We start from the raw sequence: 17,731 nt of genomic DNA, 5'->3' as shown, positions 1-17,731 counted from the left end.
CACCTCGTCAAAATATTTTGATTTTTTTTAATCTAATTTCCAAGCTCCTTTACCAAAAAAGCAGGCATTAATCATTTAACCTAAAAATCTGCAAAGGAAAACATTTTGACTGTGAAATATTGCTCTCCAGTTTTACAAATAAAACTGTCAGATGGAAAAGGAAGTTGGGGATAGATGGATTTCAACACAAAACGTACTAAACCAAAAACTCTTTTTAGCACGTGCCATATTCTAGGTACCAAACATTAGAACTGAAGGACTGCACTGAGAAAACAAAGCAAAATTGTTGTGCTGAAATGACTCTTACCAGCACTGTCAGAAAAGCAGCAATAGCAGTAGTATAAAGGTTTTCTGTTTGAAAGCAAAAGAGCAACAGCCCTAAAGGCCCTTATTTTGCAGGTTTCTTCTATTCATCACCTCCTGCAAACAAGCCCAGGGGTTTTGGGGTTTGGTTGCTGGGTATTCTGGGGAGGGGAGGTAGGTATTTTGGGGATTATTTTCTTTTTATGTTAGTACCAGGTGAAAAAGGAAAAAGAAAAGCAGAGCTTTAATCATCTGGCATAACATTGCTGACATGAGGATGACTGATATTTTTTTTTCCATTCCACAATGATGTAAGCTCCCAACTCCTCTTTGCTGCCATTCACACAGCCCCACACCTAGCAGTGCAAATGCTCGAGGAGCCTGGCCGCAGGCAATGGGTGCTGTCCCCCAGCTCACGTAACTCCTGCAGCTTGAAGCCAGAAGCTTGTGCCAATGAAAACATTTAAAGAAAACAGCTTGCCACCATATCAGCTACGACAGTAGGGCTGCAGTGTATTTTATTTCTAAGCTACCCATCTTGGTAGAGACTGTCTGTAGCAGGGTGGTTTGCCCTAACAGCCACGAGTCCCAGGACCTGGCAGCTATTATTCAGTTATCAGATATGACTGGGAAGGATGCACAGGAATTTCCAAAGTGCTTAGAAGGCCCTAGGGGAAGCAGAAGCTGATGAAGAAGGTAGCTCTGTGACACATCTTTGTGGGTGCCATGGACAGTGGCATTGAGTGCACCCTCAGCAAGTTTGCTGATGACACCAAGCTGTGTGGTGCAGCAGACATGCTGGAGGGAAGGGAGGCCATCCAGAGGGACCTTGACAGGCTGGAGAGGTGGGCACAGGCCAACCTCATGAAGTTCAATAAGAGCAAGTGCAGGGTCCTGCATCTGGGTCGAGGCAATCCCAGGTGCAAATCCAGGCTGGGCAGTGACTGGCTGGAAAGCAGCCCTGAGGAGAGAGACTTGGGGGTGCTGGTGGACAAAAAGCTCAACATGAGCTCTCAGTGTGCACTTGCAGCCCGCAAAGCCAATCAAATCCTGGGCTGCATCAGAAGTGTGGCTAGCAGGTCGAGGGAGGTGATCCTCCCCCTCTACTCAGCTCTGGTGAGACCCCACCTGGAGTACTGCCTCCAGTTCTGGAGTCCCTATTACAAGAGGGATATGGAGGGGCTGGAATGTGTCCAGAGAAGAGCCACAAGGATGATCAGAGGGCTGAAGCACCTCTCCTATGAGGACAGACTGAAGGAGTTGGGGCTGTTCAGTCTGCAGAAGAGAAGGCTCCGAGGTGACCTCATTGTGGCCTTCCAGTATCTGAAGGGGGGCTACAGAAAGGCTGGGGAAGGACTTCTCAGGATCTCAGGTAGTGATAGGACTAGGGGGAATGGAAGGAAGCTGGAGGTGGGGAGATTCAGGCTAGATGTGAGGAGGAGGTTCTTCCCCATGAGAGTGGTGAAGCCCTGGAATGGGTTGTCCAGGGAGGTGGTTGAGGCCCCGTCCCTGGAGGTGTTTAAGCCCAGGCTGGATGAGGCCCTGTCCAGCCTGATCTAGTGTGGAGTGTCCCTGCCTATGTCAGGGGGGTTGGAACTAGATGATCCCTGTGGTCCCTTCCAACCCTGAATGATACTATGATACTATGACATCCAAGGAACAGTCACTTGGGTGCTACAGGATAAGAGAGACAGTTATGTTCTTCTGAGCACCTCTGGACTCATCTCTGGGTTCAGCACTTGCTATCACCTCCTGAACTGTACATGAATAGGGAACTAACAGATTATTTGGCACTGTTACAAAAACTGCCCTCAAAATGGAAGACAACCCCACGATCCTAACTCTCACAAAATAAAGAAACCTTGATATGAAAACTGACAGTATAGAAAGACAAATACTCAGTAGCTTTTGAGCTGTGACTAGATTTGTTATCCAGGAGTAGAGCAAAACACCCTGAATCCAGCAAGCACATAACCTTTGCATGAAACCTTGTTGCCAGTCTGGTAATTTCTGATTACAATGAAGCCTTTGGGTATATAGTATTTCATCTTTTTTATTATTTAGGCAGTATGCTGTTCAATATCATAGAAAAATTGTCTTTCTTACTAAGAGTTCCGGTAGGTATCAGAACAAACAGAAGCAAATTAATAAATGATGACATGTGAATTACAAGGAAATAGACTGACAACATGATTCTGAATAATAACATTTTACAATCTATTCAAGAGCATTGTTCATAGTTGAGATTTACTTTACAGTAATGTCAGAAACACAAACACTTGGAAAATGAATTGTTACTTTTATGACTCATACTTGTTATTCCATGAGTTTATTGTTTTAAGTCTTTTACACGTGTTCTCAGGTGGTGCTCTTTAGCTTAACTGTTCTGTTCTCAAGCTACAGCACTGTAACTTGCATTTCTAAAAACTGCAGTTTGGTTCAACACTTGTCTTGTTTCAGTGCGTCTTCCTGTTGCTAAAACTGCCTAAAATAGATAAGAAAAATAACAACAAAAAGGATTCCTGCCCAGAGAGGTTGTGGAGTCTTCTTCTTTGGAGATTTTCAAAACCCACCCGGATGCATTCCTGTGTGGACTTCCGTATGTGATCCTGCTTTGGCAGGGGATGTAGGATTTGATGATCTCTGGAGGTCCCTTCCAACCTCTAATGTACTGTGATATTGTAATGAACCCAACAACAGTCATATGTTAAATCTAGTTGTATTTCTTAGTATCTGAATCCAAAGACTGGGAAACTACCTATGCTTGCACACCAGCTTCTGTTTGGACTGAGCTTGCTGACTCTGTGCCAAGTCATGCTGACTAATGTTATCTGAAGTTTTCTGGATGCTACTAGACCACTGAATTCTCTTTGTTTCACCATATTCAAAGTGTTAGTACCTATCACAAAGGCACAAGAAGCAGAGCATATAAAAAATATTTTGGTCACTGTCTTCAAAAAAATTAAGCACAATACATTTTGGCTACTGCCCAACTGCATTTTAAAATGAGAACACTTTCACCATGTTTGTGGTTTTGTACCAACATTCAAGGAGAGCAAATGAACTGGAAACTTTGCAGAGTTGTTTTCACCTAGTTAATGTTGGTTCTAACCAAGACTGCCCAAATTCAAATGTCAAATACCTGCAACTTTCCGATCAAGGATCAGGCTCTGGCCAACCTGATCTAGAGTGAGGTGTCCCTGCTCACGGCAGGGGGGTTGGAATTAGATGATCCTTGTGGTCCCTTCCAACCCTGACAGATTCTATGATACATTAAAAATGGGTGATTACTGAATTCCTTGTTGAATAACCTACAACAACTCTGAGAAAAATCACAATTCTTGGGTTGCCTGTGAATATCAAAAAGAGTTTTGAAATAAATGTTTTGATCTGAATTACAGATCCCTGTACCCAAGCATACACTTATGCAATCACACCTCCCTGTACTATGATCCATTTTCCTGTACTATTCTTTTTGACTTCACAGACTTCCCCAAAAGTATCTGTTGCTCTTCACTAGCTAAATAGAACTGAAACACTTTGCTGAAAAAAACTTGTTTGGAAGAAACAGTCAATACAGGCCTTTTTACATGACTTGCATTACTTCAGTGCATTTCTACACATTCTTTAATTTACTTTGTTACACAACTGTCTTCTCTTGCTACAGCAGAGGTGCTCTCCGGGGATGTGGACCAGACACCAAGAATTTTTTGCAAGCGTCATATGAATGATCAAGAGCTTATTAACAGATATCAGAGACATAGTTAGGTGGGAGCAGTCACCTAACAATGACAAAGTAATGAGATTATTATGGTCTTATCATTCCTCCTCATCTGTGCTAACTGCTGCAAATTGTGAATTATAGACTACAGCTACTCCGTGAGAAAATGTTGTACAGAGTACGCGTCCTGTGGAGGCCCTCTTCATCATGGACACCCTACATTAACCTATTTAAGAAACAAAACGTCATTTTTGTACCTGAAGAATAGTGTGGAAGTGAGAGTGCTACATCACTGAAATGCATATCTTCTTATAAAGAGACTTCTAGTCTTCAGAAAAACCCTGCAAACCAGTTAGGCCCAGGCATGACTCCTGAGTTGTTCTAGCTGAAGCTCAGGTCAGCAGCTGTTGATTACCTGGGTCAGTAGCCCAAAATCTTCTCACTAAAATGGTGGGGTTTTCTAATGGAAAGAAAAGACTCTAAGAGTTCAGTTGAAGAGGTTAGTTAGCCACTGCACCCTGCTCATCTCCCACACAAGTTCTTCTCAACCCTCTCTCAGGGCATGAACTGACACCACAACCGTGTAAGAGATACGGCATGGGAGAAAGGCATTGGGGTGACTGGAAGTGGGACAGAAAAAGGCTAATGGCTTGTTAACTTCACTCGCTGTCTACAAAGATACATCAGAGAAAGATGCACCTTCAAGCTTGACCTTACTGGAGGTAAGTTTAGGCCAACAGGCTCTGCCAGCATCATCAAAGTCCTCTGCTAGCAGAGAGAGGACTGAAAAAAGAAGGCTAGTTCCTTTCAACTGCAGTCAGTGTAATTAGAGATAATTTTTCATAATGGAAAAAAAGGCCTAATCACAAGAAAGACCTCAGGTCTCTGAGCTGCGAAGAACAATATGCAACAGCACAACACTGCACAGCAGAACATGGGGTAGTGAAGGACCTAATCACAGAATGTTAGGGATTGGAAGGGACCTCCCAAGAACATTGAGTCCAACCCCCCTGCCAAAGGAGGATCACCTAGGATGTGCCACACAGGAACACATCCAGATGGGTTTTGAAAGTCTCCAGAGAAGGAGACTCCACAACCTCTCTGGGCAGCCTGCTCCAGTGCTCCAGCACACTCACCCTGAATAAGTGTCTCCTCATTTTGAAGTGGAACCTCCTGTGTGCTAGCTTGTACCTGTTGTTCTTTGTCCTATCACTGGGCACCACCAAAAAGAGCCTGGCACCTTCATCTTGACACCCACCCCTCAAGTATTTATAGGCATTGGCAAGATCTCCTCTCAGCACCCTCTTCTCAAGACTAAACGGCCCTGGGTGTCTCAGTCTTTCTTCACAGCTTCAGTCACATTGTGGATGGAGGGAGAGGAGAAGGTGGGCAAGAAGCTGTGATGTCAAGCTCTTCTGCAGTACAACTGACACAAACAAGACTGACAGATCAGCTACTTCTGCTTAGGCCCAGCCTTCCACAGAGAAGTGAACTAACACACTGCAGCACAAAGAGGTGAGCGTCGTGTCAAAGTCTGGCATTTATATGAAAATGAAGATATCTTGCAGGCAGGGATACACAGAGGACACAAAGTACCCTAATCAACATACTCCAGGCTCAAATGAACTATTGTTAAGATGATGACAGATGGGATTTTGTCACTTAATAGGGTCACACACAAAAAAAAAAAAAGGAAATTTTTTATTCCTTTAGGCAGCCAGTGGGAATACTGAGCAGCAATGCCAGGCACAGATGACAAAATGATTGGATAAATGACTGGATTTTAGGATATGGAGCAGAATTCTACAAAAGATCCTTTGGTAAATGAAAATACCAGCACATAATGTAGTTACTCTAAATGCTTTCAGCAGTGCAGTTGCTCGCACAGAATTCTGAACTGTATAATGCCGTGCATTAGCATAGGCCTTATGCTATTCTACCTGTAACTGATATGTCTCACAGATTCACATGAATCCCTTCTGGCTTGCCACTGCCAACTAGATAATTATTGCAGGTAAAACACTTTCTGCAACTCTGCCACTTACTCCAGCTTTTATGCAAAAAAATACAGCACTTATGGCAATGGGAATCACAGAAGGAAAATGTAATTCAACTAATATACTGGATCAACAGAAGAAACAATTTGGTTGGTTGCTTTTTTTTTCCTAGTGCTTTTTTTTTTTTCCTAGCTTTGTCTTTAAGGACTCTGTCAGCCCTATGCCACCAGATGAAAAATTCAGAAGAGTTTAAAACTAACTAGCACTGTTCATCTGCCTAGTGATCTGGATATTTCCTTGTGAAACCTTCTCCATTAGAATGTGACAATCAATGACCAGACCTACTGACAACATCTGTATCAGAGTGGCAGGGTGAGAGGAATGTCCCAACTTTTTCTTTCTTGGTAACTAGAACATACACAAAGTAATTGAAATGGAAAAGGGTACTGAGAGACTTCCAATATCTTGTTGAACAATTAAGTGAAGAGGAGACACATCAAAGGCATGGCTTCCTAAGGATCATAGCCACAGAGAACAGTTTGATCAGAGATCAATGAGCATCTGCCAAGTTACATGCTTTCCTTCCGAGTCACAAGTTGGATGCTGGCACAGTTTTAACAATGTGAAGTACATGGTGCTCCTTAGCAATACAAGACTCCATCTGCACATACCGCCGCAGGACCAGACCTACAGTTATGATCACACATCAGAAGAGAGCACTCAGACCAAATTCAGAGATGCCTTTCTCCTCTCTAGCATATTCTAGCTGTGTTGTTTTGCAACACAATTTCCCCCACTCCCCTCCCCATTCTCACAAACTTACAAGAAAATCTCATCTATTTTTAATGTATTTCAGGAGGACTTGTGCCCTTCAGTCAAAGCAGCTAGATTCTAATGCCTCATAAATCACACAGTATTTTTAACCACTTGCCAATTAACCTGTCTTGTTATTGACTTGAAATTGTTTTCTGTGATCGGTCAGACCACCATGCATAAGAAGAATTCTCTATTTCAGATAAAATATCAGGCACTAAAGTTCCACACTTTTGAGATGACAGTACAGTCTCACTGTGACTAAGAACTACAAAATCATGCTCCATGTAATTGAATCTAAAGATCTGGCAACACTGACCTTATCAAGAAATGAAACCTTTGGCTGAGGTTCAAACCATGCACAAGAAATAAGCACTTGCTGGTTGTTTGTAAACGTCATATAAAAATGTACTTATACATTATTAACAACTCGTAAACTGAACACACTGCAGGTCTCAGACTGCTGCCAAGGAAAGTATTATTCAGTACCATAATTTCATTTACATCTAATTCTTCTATTAATTTTGGCAGCACAATCAAGCACCCCTTCTCATGATTATAAGAGGGTTATCACAATGAGATAAACATTCAGACCACACACTAAGAAGCGAGGATAGAAGAAATACTAGGGGCCAGATCAATTTTATGAACACCCACAGGGCTGCTGGTCTCAGTGACAGCCCAACTTTCATACAGGATGTGCAAGAAAAAAGGATTCTAAGGAGAACCAAGCCATTAGTATCCTACTTTTGTTGAGATAAGGCCAACAGTGACAACACATAACCTGTAATCGTGAGCCATCTCCTTTAGGACACAATAGAATACAAGGCTGCAAGCAAAATCCCAGGTTAATATCACCACTAGGTTATTGTGAGCACCAGATTCAACTCAAAAACCTGAAACTTTCATAAAAATTCAGTAAAAATCTATCACAACTAATCACAACTGCACTGCAGCAGAATGCCATCTTAAAAAGAGGCACAAAAAATCGATGGGGCTTCTAAGACAATACCTTTACCCACCTTTCTTGTTCTTGCATACAGCTGTCAGCATACGCTTTCCAGGTCCACATTTTCCATGGTTAGGCACACATATACCTTCCAAAATGATCCACTCATAACACACCGGGTCTTCACAAGGAATAGACTCAATTAAATGTGGACACCCTGTCAGGGTTCCTACAGGATCTACAGTCACTTGCCTTTGTCTCATTCTAAAGCCTGGAACAAAGAGAAGCAAAATTAATGGGGCAACCACAAAGAATATTTACACCAACAACTTAGTAGCAAAAGGCTTATATGGGGCATGTGGAATTGGAGGATATAAAGACAAACAGGAGTACAATGTTTACAAACTGAATTGATTGATACAATACTAGGTTCTATGTATCATCATAGTATCATAGTATCAGTCAGGGTTGAAAGGGACCACAAGGATCATCTAGTTCCAACCCCCTGCCATGGGCAGGGACACCCCACACTAGATCAGGCTGGCCAGAGCCTCATCCAGCCTGGGTTTAAACACCTCCAGGGAGGGGGCCTCAACAACCTCCCTGGCCAACCTATTCCGGGGCTTCACCGCTCTCATGGTGAAGAACTTCCTCTTCATGTCCAGCCTGAATCTCCCCATCTCCAGCTTCATTCTGTTCCCCCTCGTCCTATCACTACCTGATATCCTGAGAAGTCCCTCCCCAGCCTTCTTGTAGGTGCCCTTCAGATACTGGAAGGCTATAATTAGGTCACCTCAGAGCCTTCTCTTCTCCAGACTGAACAGCCCCAACAGTCCAGGCATGTGCCCACAGCCCAGGCATACAAAATTTAATAGTGGGTAAAGGATTCCAACAACCCACATTTTTCACATCTCTTTTTGCCTTTCATCAACATTAGACAGAAACAGACATGTCCAAATATAGGAGTTTGCTATTGATGCATATATTCATTCAGTGACAACATCAAAATAAAAAAAGAGAAACAGTTAAGGAACTGAAGATATAAGAGGACATGAATATGCCTGGGAATCCACTAATGAAAAGACTTGTTCTGAGGTACAGAAGAGCTGTTTACTAAGAAATTAGTATTCTGCATTATGAAGGTGTAAGGATTTCTTATACATAATGCATATCAGACCTCTTCGAAATGATATCCTACTAAATCGGAAGATCCAAAAGTAAAGTGAAAGAAAAAGGTTACAGAAATAATGAACAAAACAATTACATAATCTACCTCCTTCTGAACAAACCCAAAAGTCATGTTGCTGCACAAAATGCTGAACTAATACACAAGCATCTTTGAGCATGTTTTGTTATGCAAATGACACAGAGGTCTAAGAAAGGCAAAAGAAGAAAAAAAACCCATGGCAGTCTTTCCTACAACCATCTCAGATAAAGAGCAAATAGACAGCACTAGTGGACCCTTGGAAATGCCTTGGTCATGAAACAGCAGGTAAAAACAAACAAACCAAACCAAAACAAGACCCCCCCAAAAAAAGGAAGAAAAAACAAATCAAAACCCCCAATCAACCAACCAACATGAACAATGACCAAAACACAAAACAAAAGACAGAAAAAAACCCCAAACCCCACAACAACAACAACAAAACATTCCAGAGGATAGAACAGACTAAAAATCCATCATTGTCAAAGCTCCAAAAAGAAGTAATTCAAAACAACTTAAAACTGAAATGGTTTTGCAATTGTTTGTATTTAACCAAACAATTTTAATGAGGAGGGTTTTTTTTTGTTTAATTTGAAGGTTTCTGATGAGATCCAATCACTTCAAACTGCTGTTTTAGAAAGCATAATTTCTAAATAATATTGATTCCTACATGAACTCCAACAGCTATCTTTTCAACTTAGAGCCTTAGGAAAGGCTCTGCAATGATCCTCTCAGCGTCGCAGTGACAAACACGTACACCAGTCAATTCAGAGACAGAAGGGTTAAATTATATTGCACACTCTTCTTCCAGGAATTTAAACCAAAATCAGAGTTATCTCTTTGGTCAGCCTAACTTCAGGATGTCAGTGCTGTGGGACACACCTCAATCCTGATGCCTTCCAACCTGATCCAAGTATTGCCCTTGAATCCAGGCACACAGAAGAAATTTTGAGGGTCAGCTGGGAGGGACAGCCTGACACTGTGGAGGTCTAGAGCTGCTATCCCAAGGAATTCTCCTTATCTTCAAGTTCAGTGCAGGACAAGAGGATCTCAACCAGGCTCAAAATCTTATTTATTTGTTATTCCATCTTCCAGGAATAACTGCAAAAAGCTTTTAATGGTCATATTCCACTCCTGTACCCACATACAAGAGCTTCATCTTACATTACATAAACACTTCAAGCTCCCAATGTAGAATTTGACCCCACTGCTTTTGCAATCTTACAATATTCCATTACTCGCTTTAGATCCCCCAAAACTTCAAAAGCAATGTATAAGAGTAGCCATCACCTCTTCTTCCATGGTGGTCCTGGCAGTTCTCAGGAAGACAGGGACCCCACACTGACCAGGAAGACACCACACACTCGGACAGGCACGGCAGGTCACACAGCTGGGAGGAGGAGGGAGCAGGACTCAGGCACAGCTTCCCATCAACTGGTCTAGTAACTAAGAGGTAAAAAGAAGAAAGGGGGTGGGGCGGAAATAAAACAAGTAGGGCTTTAACTTTGCCCTGTACAACACAGAGACCTCTGGAGTTTACTGCTAGCCTTAGTTTTACAGAACACACCAAAATACTGTGCTTCTTTAGGATCTTATCATCCAGGTTTTAATCCTGTGCTCAGCAAGACACTTGAAGTTTTGCATAAATTATTCATATGCAGCAGACCAATTAAGGCTATGCTTAATGGTAAAAGAGTGATTTAGAGCCACATTTAATGCTGATCTTCTACAATGCCAGAACAACAAACTGGAATCTAAGCTGCTGCATTTATGGCCAAAGAGACCTCTTTACACTGTACTGAAGAGAAAGAGTTACAAGAAGACAATCCTAAAATCTCGCAGTGCAAATGGGAGCCAGGCAGAGGCAGGTGACAAATGCCTGAGCGTGGGGAATCTCCCCATATCCTTCCCCTTCTAGGGTGCTACTACCTGCAGATTACAGATGCAGGGTCCATGTCTTTGAATTTTTTTCATCTACTTTCAAATAAATTGAGCAGAGCTCTCATTTTCTTCTAAACAAATACATGCAGAAACCATCTTTTCTGCCTAGAAGGAGAGATACTCACTCCCTTGGGCTGCCTGGACCCAAGGCAGGAACGAATCTCCAATCTCTTCATCCAAGAGATGAGTCAACCACAAACTCTGTGAAGTACCAGTTTAATTGATACCAACAATGAATTTGGAAAGCTGATGCCCTTTGTATTTTCATTTATCAGAAGAGACTTCAGAATTAGCTTCTCTCGCCTCTTTATTCGGGGCAGAGTGAGGAAAGAAAGGAAGGAAAAAGGCTTTTAAATCTGTCTTCTGAGTCATTATATGATATTGCATTTTAATTACATTATGGGCTGAATTTGGCTGTCTCTTTAGATAAATCAGTATCAAAGCAGTCTTTCAAAAGGCAAAGGCTTGTTTGAGTTTACTCTGCCATGGTATTACCAAGACTTCATTAATTTTTATAGCTACAGAGTTTTCATTATCCTCATTTTGATTTTTAATGTCTATTTCTCTTTGCTCCCATGCATGGAATTGACTTGAAAAGAATTTATAAAAAATATGCCCAATATATGAGTAATCATTTTTTTTTTCAAATATATTTTACCATTTTCTTTAAAATGAAGCATTTCCAGAAAATCACAACTTTCTTAAACACAAGACTTCAATGCTGAAAATCCCCATACATTTTGATTTCCACACCCTGAAGCTGAGACTTCAAACCAGTACCTGCGCTTACGATTCCAGCTCATCATAATAACAAGATGAAACAACTGATCTGATTTAATTCTAAACTGAAAGATAATATCTCAGTAGAAAAAGACCATTTCTGAGACACTGTAAGGCCTTTGACATGTTCATTTAATGATTACAACAAGGTGGCATAAATCCAATTCACCTGACTGCTAACATAAACAGACCGTTTCTAGAGACCTTGCAAGTGAAGTGACAGACAGAATGAGATAAATATTAGAGTTTTAAAGAAGTTTCATGCATGGCTTAACCTGCCTTTCAGCATCAAGTTTTGCTAAACTTTGTCATTTTTTTGAGAGTTCAATTGAAGCAATAAAAGGAAACAAACCCAAGTGCAGCTGATCAACCCAAGGAATAAAGTCCAGTCTTACTCTGCTCTAACTTAGGGTGTCATTCTTAGCAATAGCTCTTTCATCCTCACTGAATTTTAGACTGTCTCTATATTGCAATTCAGCTGTTTAAATGTGGAAGTCACCCGATGAAGTTGATGGTTCTCCGGCCTTGAAAGCAAACCAGCTGCAACCGGTGGTGCCAGTGTGTTTCAAATTAATTTTGGATAAAAGAAAAACAAGAAAAAATTATCCCAGAAAGTTAAAGGGGCAAGTTTTTGTTGGGATGTTCAACCTACCAACCATCCCAGACTCAGGGAGGACTACCTCGAATTCTACAAGAAACCCTGCCTTCCTCTCCTGGCCAACCACCTTCCTGCTTCTCTTCCTCCCTTGGGCTGATGCCCTGTTTAGTACTAGCACAGGGAACTCTCTCTTCCAGGACCAACACCCTACTTGTCACTGGAATAAGATTGCTTGCTTGCTCATTTCCTTAAGTCATTCTATATATTCTGTACAATATAAATGAGAAAAACACACAAATTATTCTAATCAAATATCCAAATCCATTCTAGTCTCCAGGAATAAGTCAGGAACAAAAAGAGACAAGATGCTTTACGAAATGCATATAGAATGGCACTCTTCTCCAAAATCAGTCAGGTATACAGACCCACAATTCACAGCACACTAGCCAGACTGACTGGATGGACCACTGGGGTCCTCTATCTAAAATACTTACATCTCTTCTTCAGGCATTTGATTGACAACTCCAACTACCATCAGTTTTATTTAAAAGCTTGGTAAGCTTTTTCTTATTGCTGGTCTTTCATACTCTAATAATTGTTTTCCTTTTCTTGTTTTCCTGTTTTAAATTTCTTTTAAGCTTTTTTTTTCTTTTTCCTGTGGCTCTTTTAAATGCCAAAATTCTCATACACTGCAGCCTCAAAAAGGCACAGCTAGCCTGGCTAGGGATATGCTATCAAAGAAAAAGCCTCACATTATGCCTATAACAAATGAACATAGTGTCCATGTACCACAATACAAAATTAATCAGGTTGGAAAAGACCTCAGAGATCGTCAAGTCCAGCCTATCACCCAACACCATCTAATCAACTAAACTATGGCATCAAGTGCCTCAACCAGTCTCTTTTTGAACACCTCCAGTGATGGTGACTCCACCAACTCCCTGGACAGCACCAGTTGGCCTTCCAATTGAGTCTGTAAGGGCATTTTCCCATATTCACACAGAAAAAGTAACTTCTGTGTAAGTATTTTCCTTGGAAAAATATTAGTCACTTTTAGAGGGGGAATGCGAAACACAGAAGGCAAGAAAGAGAAGAGTGAGAATGGAAGATAATATCTCTGATTCAAATAGCAGCTTATTTATTACACTTGTTTGCACCTTTTAAAATCTTGTGTTCTTTCCAATATATAGAACAAACTTGAAAAAGCAATCAAGTACTAATCTTGGAGCCTCCAAAACATTGCACATTTCTATAGCTGTTATATTGAATCTACCCTTTATAAATGTGACTACAGCTGTTCCCAGCACCAGTGTCTGCCTCAAGTTTGAATTTTACTCTTTGCTGTTATTTTCAGGTTATTGCTGCCAGCAGGAGATAATGAATTGGCTTCTAAAGTATCTTGTTTCCCTATATATTTTTACTGAGGTAGTGATTTGGAGGAAGAGTGGAAGAGGATATCTTACATTATTATTTTCATAATGCAATTTTAAGACAATAAATAAATTCTCTGTGAATACAGTCATCTGGACACATACTTACAGGCAAACATACCAACACTGTGGTTAAAAGCAAAAATAACCAGAGGGAGAAATGTGTAGGACAGCATTTTGGTTGCAGTGATTCCCAAACTGACATTTTTTAACTCCTTGGGAGATAAATAACACCTTTCCCTCCCCTCCCCTCCCCCCCCACCCCTTTTCTCCCCTGGACTTTAACTTCATTTCCCTTTTGCAGTGAAAAAGCAAATATTTCTGATATTCACACCTGAGATTTCTAAATATCACAAACATATCTGGAATACATGCAATGCCTATCAGGACTCTCTTATATAACAGTGCAACTGTATTTTAGCTAGTATTCAATTCTCCAGGCAATAAAGCCAGTTGTTTACCATATTTTTTTGTGGCAAAACTAAGCCAAAGTAATGATTGCCAGGATAGAAGACAGGAATAACATATCACAGATTGCATCAGTTTGAAAAGGACCCTCAAAGGTCACCCTGTCCAACCCCACTGCAGTCAGCAGGGACATCTCAAACTAGATGAGGCTGCTTAGGGCCCCATACCAAGTATGATCTTGAATGTCTCCAGGGACAGGGCCTCCACCACATCTTTGGGCGACCTGTTCCAGTGTCTCACCACCCTCATTGTGAAACACTTCCTCCTCCTTATGTCTAAACCAAATCTACCCTGCTCTCGTTTCAAATCATTGCCCTTCATCCAATAGCTACAAGCCCTTCTAAACAGTCCCTCCTCAGCCTTCCTAGAAGTCCCCTTCTGATATTGAAATGTAGCTATAAAGTCTCCCCAGAGCCTTCCCTTCTCCAGGCTGAACAGCCCTAATTCTTTCATGAAGATTGCCTTCATAGGAGAGGTGCTTGTGAAAGTTCCTACTGCCTTTTGCCAGGACTTGTAAAGACACCTGGATCAATACAAAGGGAAATTACTTGAGGAAATCACAAAGGAATGACTTCTGTTATAAAATCACCTACGTGTGTAAAACATAATAGGGATAAATGCAGCACAACATTTATAAGTAATTTCTCTAACCTGAAAGACTTGTTTTTATAGCAAAACCAAAAGATTGGACAAAGAAGAAGCAGTGAATGTAATTTAAGCAGCCTGGAAACAGCATCAACTCCAGTCCGACGCACCCCTCCATTCAAAAAGCCTAATGCACCCCATGTCTGATGGAAAAGTGTTCCTTTATGCTTTTAAGAGAAATCAATTGGTTTTGAAGACAGAAAGCACAAAGTTGAAGTCCTATTTTCAATTAAAATCTATTTAACAGACAAGAAACAAAGTATGAATAGAAGGCTAATCACAGCATGAAAGAGGGTTAATAGCAGATTGCCAAGAGCAACAACGGTTTAATGTATCTCAGAACAATAAAGGTCCTGGCAATTTTATTGAAGTGACACAGGCTATTAGCACTCCATAAAATGAAAAGTTTCCCTGTGTCCATATCTTCTGCTCTACAATGGGATCCAGATGCCAGCTGGGATATTGTGTTGTTTTACAACAGCAGAAATTGCAGAGTGTACTGACAGGAATTGCAGATCTGACAAAAACTCAGAGTGAACCTGGGACTTCCCACTAGCAGTCACACAGCTGAGCAGAGCAGAGGTGACAAGTCATTAAGAATGTCCAGGAAAAACCGGAGAGACAGCAGGGAGACTGGGATGCCAGTGAAGGCAATGATGGAAAGAAAAAGGGATTCTCCACCATGTCTGAACCCTGCTAGCTGTTATCTAGAAAAGGTCACCAGATACTGGAAATTAGCAGAACTGGCTGCCAGACAGGATGAGAGAAGCCACAAGGAAGAAAACCCAAAGGTGGGGATATACTTTATGACAGCCTCATGAAAGTCTGAACTTTGCCTGTCTCTAATTTTAGAGATCATTCAACAGGAGGGAGCACCAAGGAGGTGAAATCTATTCCATGAAATGCCACATGGCTACAGAAGTCCTGATACCACAATAAATGCACCAATATGGATGTATCTGTGCTACTGAGATGTGGTATAGGCAGCTTGAAGCTAAGCTAGTGACATGCTAAGCCAGTCCACTCATGGCATGGCCATGCCAGTTCAGATCTCGAAAGCAACGAGCCTGCTCCATGCAGAGCTGGCTCAAGTTCACAAGCTTGATTTATCTCAAATGCCTCCTGTTCCAGGACCAGCCCAGCCACCATCTGCTTTGTTATTTCTCCCCAGGGTCCCAGTTTGTGGTAGAGCCTCACATGTACAAATTGCTTTTATTTTTCTGTCTGCCTCAACATTTTATTGTCTGAACACAATGCAGCTCCCCAGCCTCATAACAACAATGGGACAAAATTACTCTGAACAAACCATCACTGTTTTGAATAAAATAATCCATTTGCAGTGGCAGGAAATAATGACAGAAAGAAAACCCAAAAGCTATTAAAATCTTAGCTTTCAAAGACAAAATCCTGGACTTAAACACAGTATCTCATGCGAACCAACTGGGCAGTATATTATTTGTTGCATACCAAAGCCAGCTATATAAATAAAGCTTATAAAGATATTAATATTTCATGGTTGTCTCAAATAGCTTGCTGACAACGAGAGGCACGTTCTTTATAAGGTGCCTTTCAGGAGACACACTACTTTCACTGTCAAAGACTTTTTGTACATTATTCTCTTCATTTTACTTTAATTAAGTTTCTAGCCATGAAAGAACTGAAAACATTACACCTCTGAAAGACATTAGGGAAAATGTTTGGTTTTTTTCCCCCTAATGGATTCAAACTATCTGAAATACACATTTAAACACTACTGTCAAGTACTGCAATGATCTGAATAAAATAATTTCCTCTCTTGCTTCTAAAGGGTTTCCCCCAAAGAAGCCAGCTGTTACATATTTATTTTTCCATTATGTGAGTTGTATCTCGTGAATTCTGTTTGGCATTTGGTGAGCTTACAGATCAATAACTCGGCATCTCAGCAATATGAATCTGATGCAGACTTGCTTGAATACATTTTACACTTCAGAGGTGCATTTCTCATCTTTTCAAGCCAGTTCAGTCATCCCAATGACAAATAACTACTGAGAGATGAGAGGGATCCCTATGAGGGGTTTCTTCTACCCGAGAACGTGGTTTCTGTGATTCAGGTCAGCTAAGCTCCAGGCTGGATGCTCCTGTTGCTGTACCATGAGCCAGCTGAACAAAGCTTTTTTCACACCTCTGCTGACCACCAGCCCCCTTTCTCATTACTAATATATTCTAACCTATTTTTTTGCAGTTTCATAAACCAGACAAGGACAACAGGATTTAAACATCAAAGTCCCTATATTTCAATTTCCATAGAGTAAATCAATCTTCTCATTCCTGCAGCTTCACCTGCACAGATGTTACAAAAATCAACAGCATTCACTTGACGTAAGGCCTGTACCCCACGACGGGTTCATATTCATTCCAACAGTGCATAGCCCATGCCAGCTCCTGTGGGGAGCTTATCTCCATCAACACAGTCTTTTCCTGATAAGTATACAGGATCATAACAGCCAAAAATGACAACGACCTGCAGAACCAATTTATTGCCTCTGAAGAGTCAGCCCCGGTGGCTCCTAGGACAGCTGGCGCCCAAAGGAGTGATGACATGTTCAAATAGCACTCTTTTGCTGGTATTTCTCTCCTCCTGAAAGTATTTCCATAGTTTATTGAACAGATGCCACATGTACCAATCTGAAACACTAATCCCCCAGAAGACATGGATTGGAAGATCATGATTCAGAGCAGAACAAAGCACTTGCAGGAGAAAAAAAATGTGGCACCCTTATTAGGAAACAGAGCGTACAGAGCAAGGAAGGCAAAACCGCATATTTTAGAGCTAAAAAAGACAAAAGGGCAGAAAGAAAGGGCTGAGAATAAATACAGGATAATACAAGACAGGAATGAAAGGA

General features: G+C 41.2%; 1 protein-coding gene across 1 annotated transcript in view; it reads right to left on the bottom strand.

The window, feature by feature from the left end:
• Positions 1 to 17,731, bottom strand: part of THSD7B (thrombospondin type 1 domain containing 7B) — a 304,792-nt gene that overhangs the window by 202,012 nt on the left and 85,049 nt on the right. The window contains exons 6-7 of the mRNA XM_068139154.1: positions 10,278 to 10,433; positions 7,857 to 8,054 (exon numbers count right to left, since the gene is read on the bottom strand). Of these exons, the coding sequence (XP_067995255.1) occupies positions 7,857 to 8,054; positions 10,278 to 10,433 (354 nt within the window). The remainder of the gene's footprint in view (positions 1 to 7,856; positions 8,055 to 10,277; positions 10,434 to 17,731) is intronic.

Source organism: Melanerpes formicivorus, unplaced genomic scaffold (assembly GCF_026170545.1).
Source record: "Melanerpes formicivorus ecotype bairdi unplaced genomic scaffold, bMelFor1.0.p_v2 SCAF_5, whole genome shotgun sequence".
In the NCBI taxonomy this organism is placed as follows: domain Eukaryota; kingdom Metazoa; phylum Chordata; class Aves; order Piciformes; family Picidae; genus Melanerpes; species Melanerpes formicivorus.
Note: the sequence above shows the minus strand (reverse complement) of the source record. Positions and strands in the feature narration are given on the sequence as shown.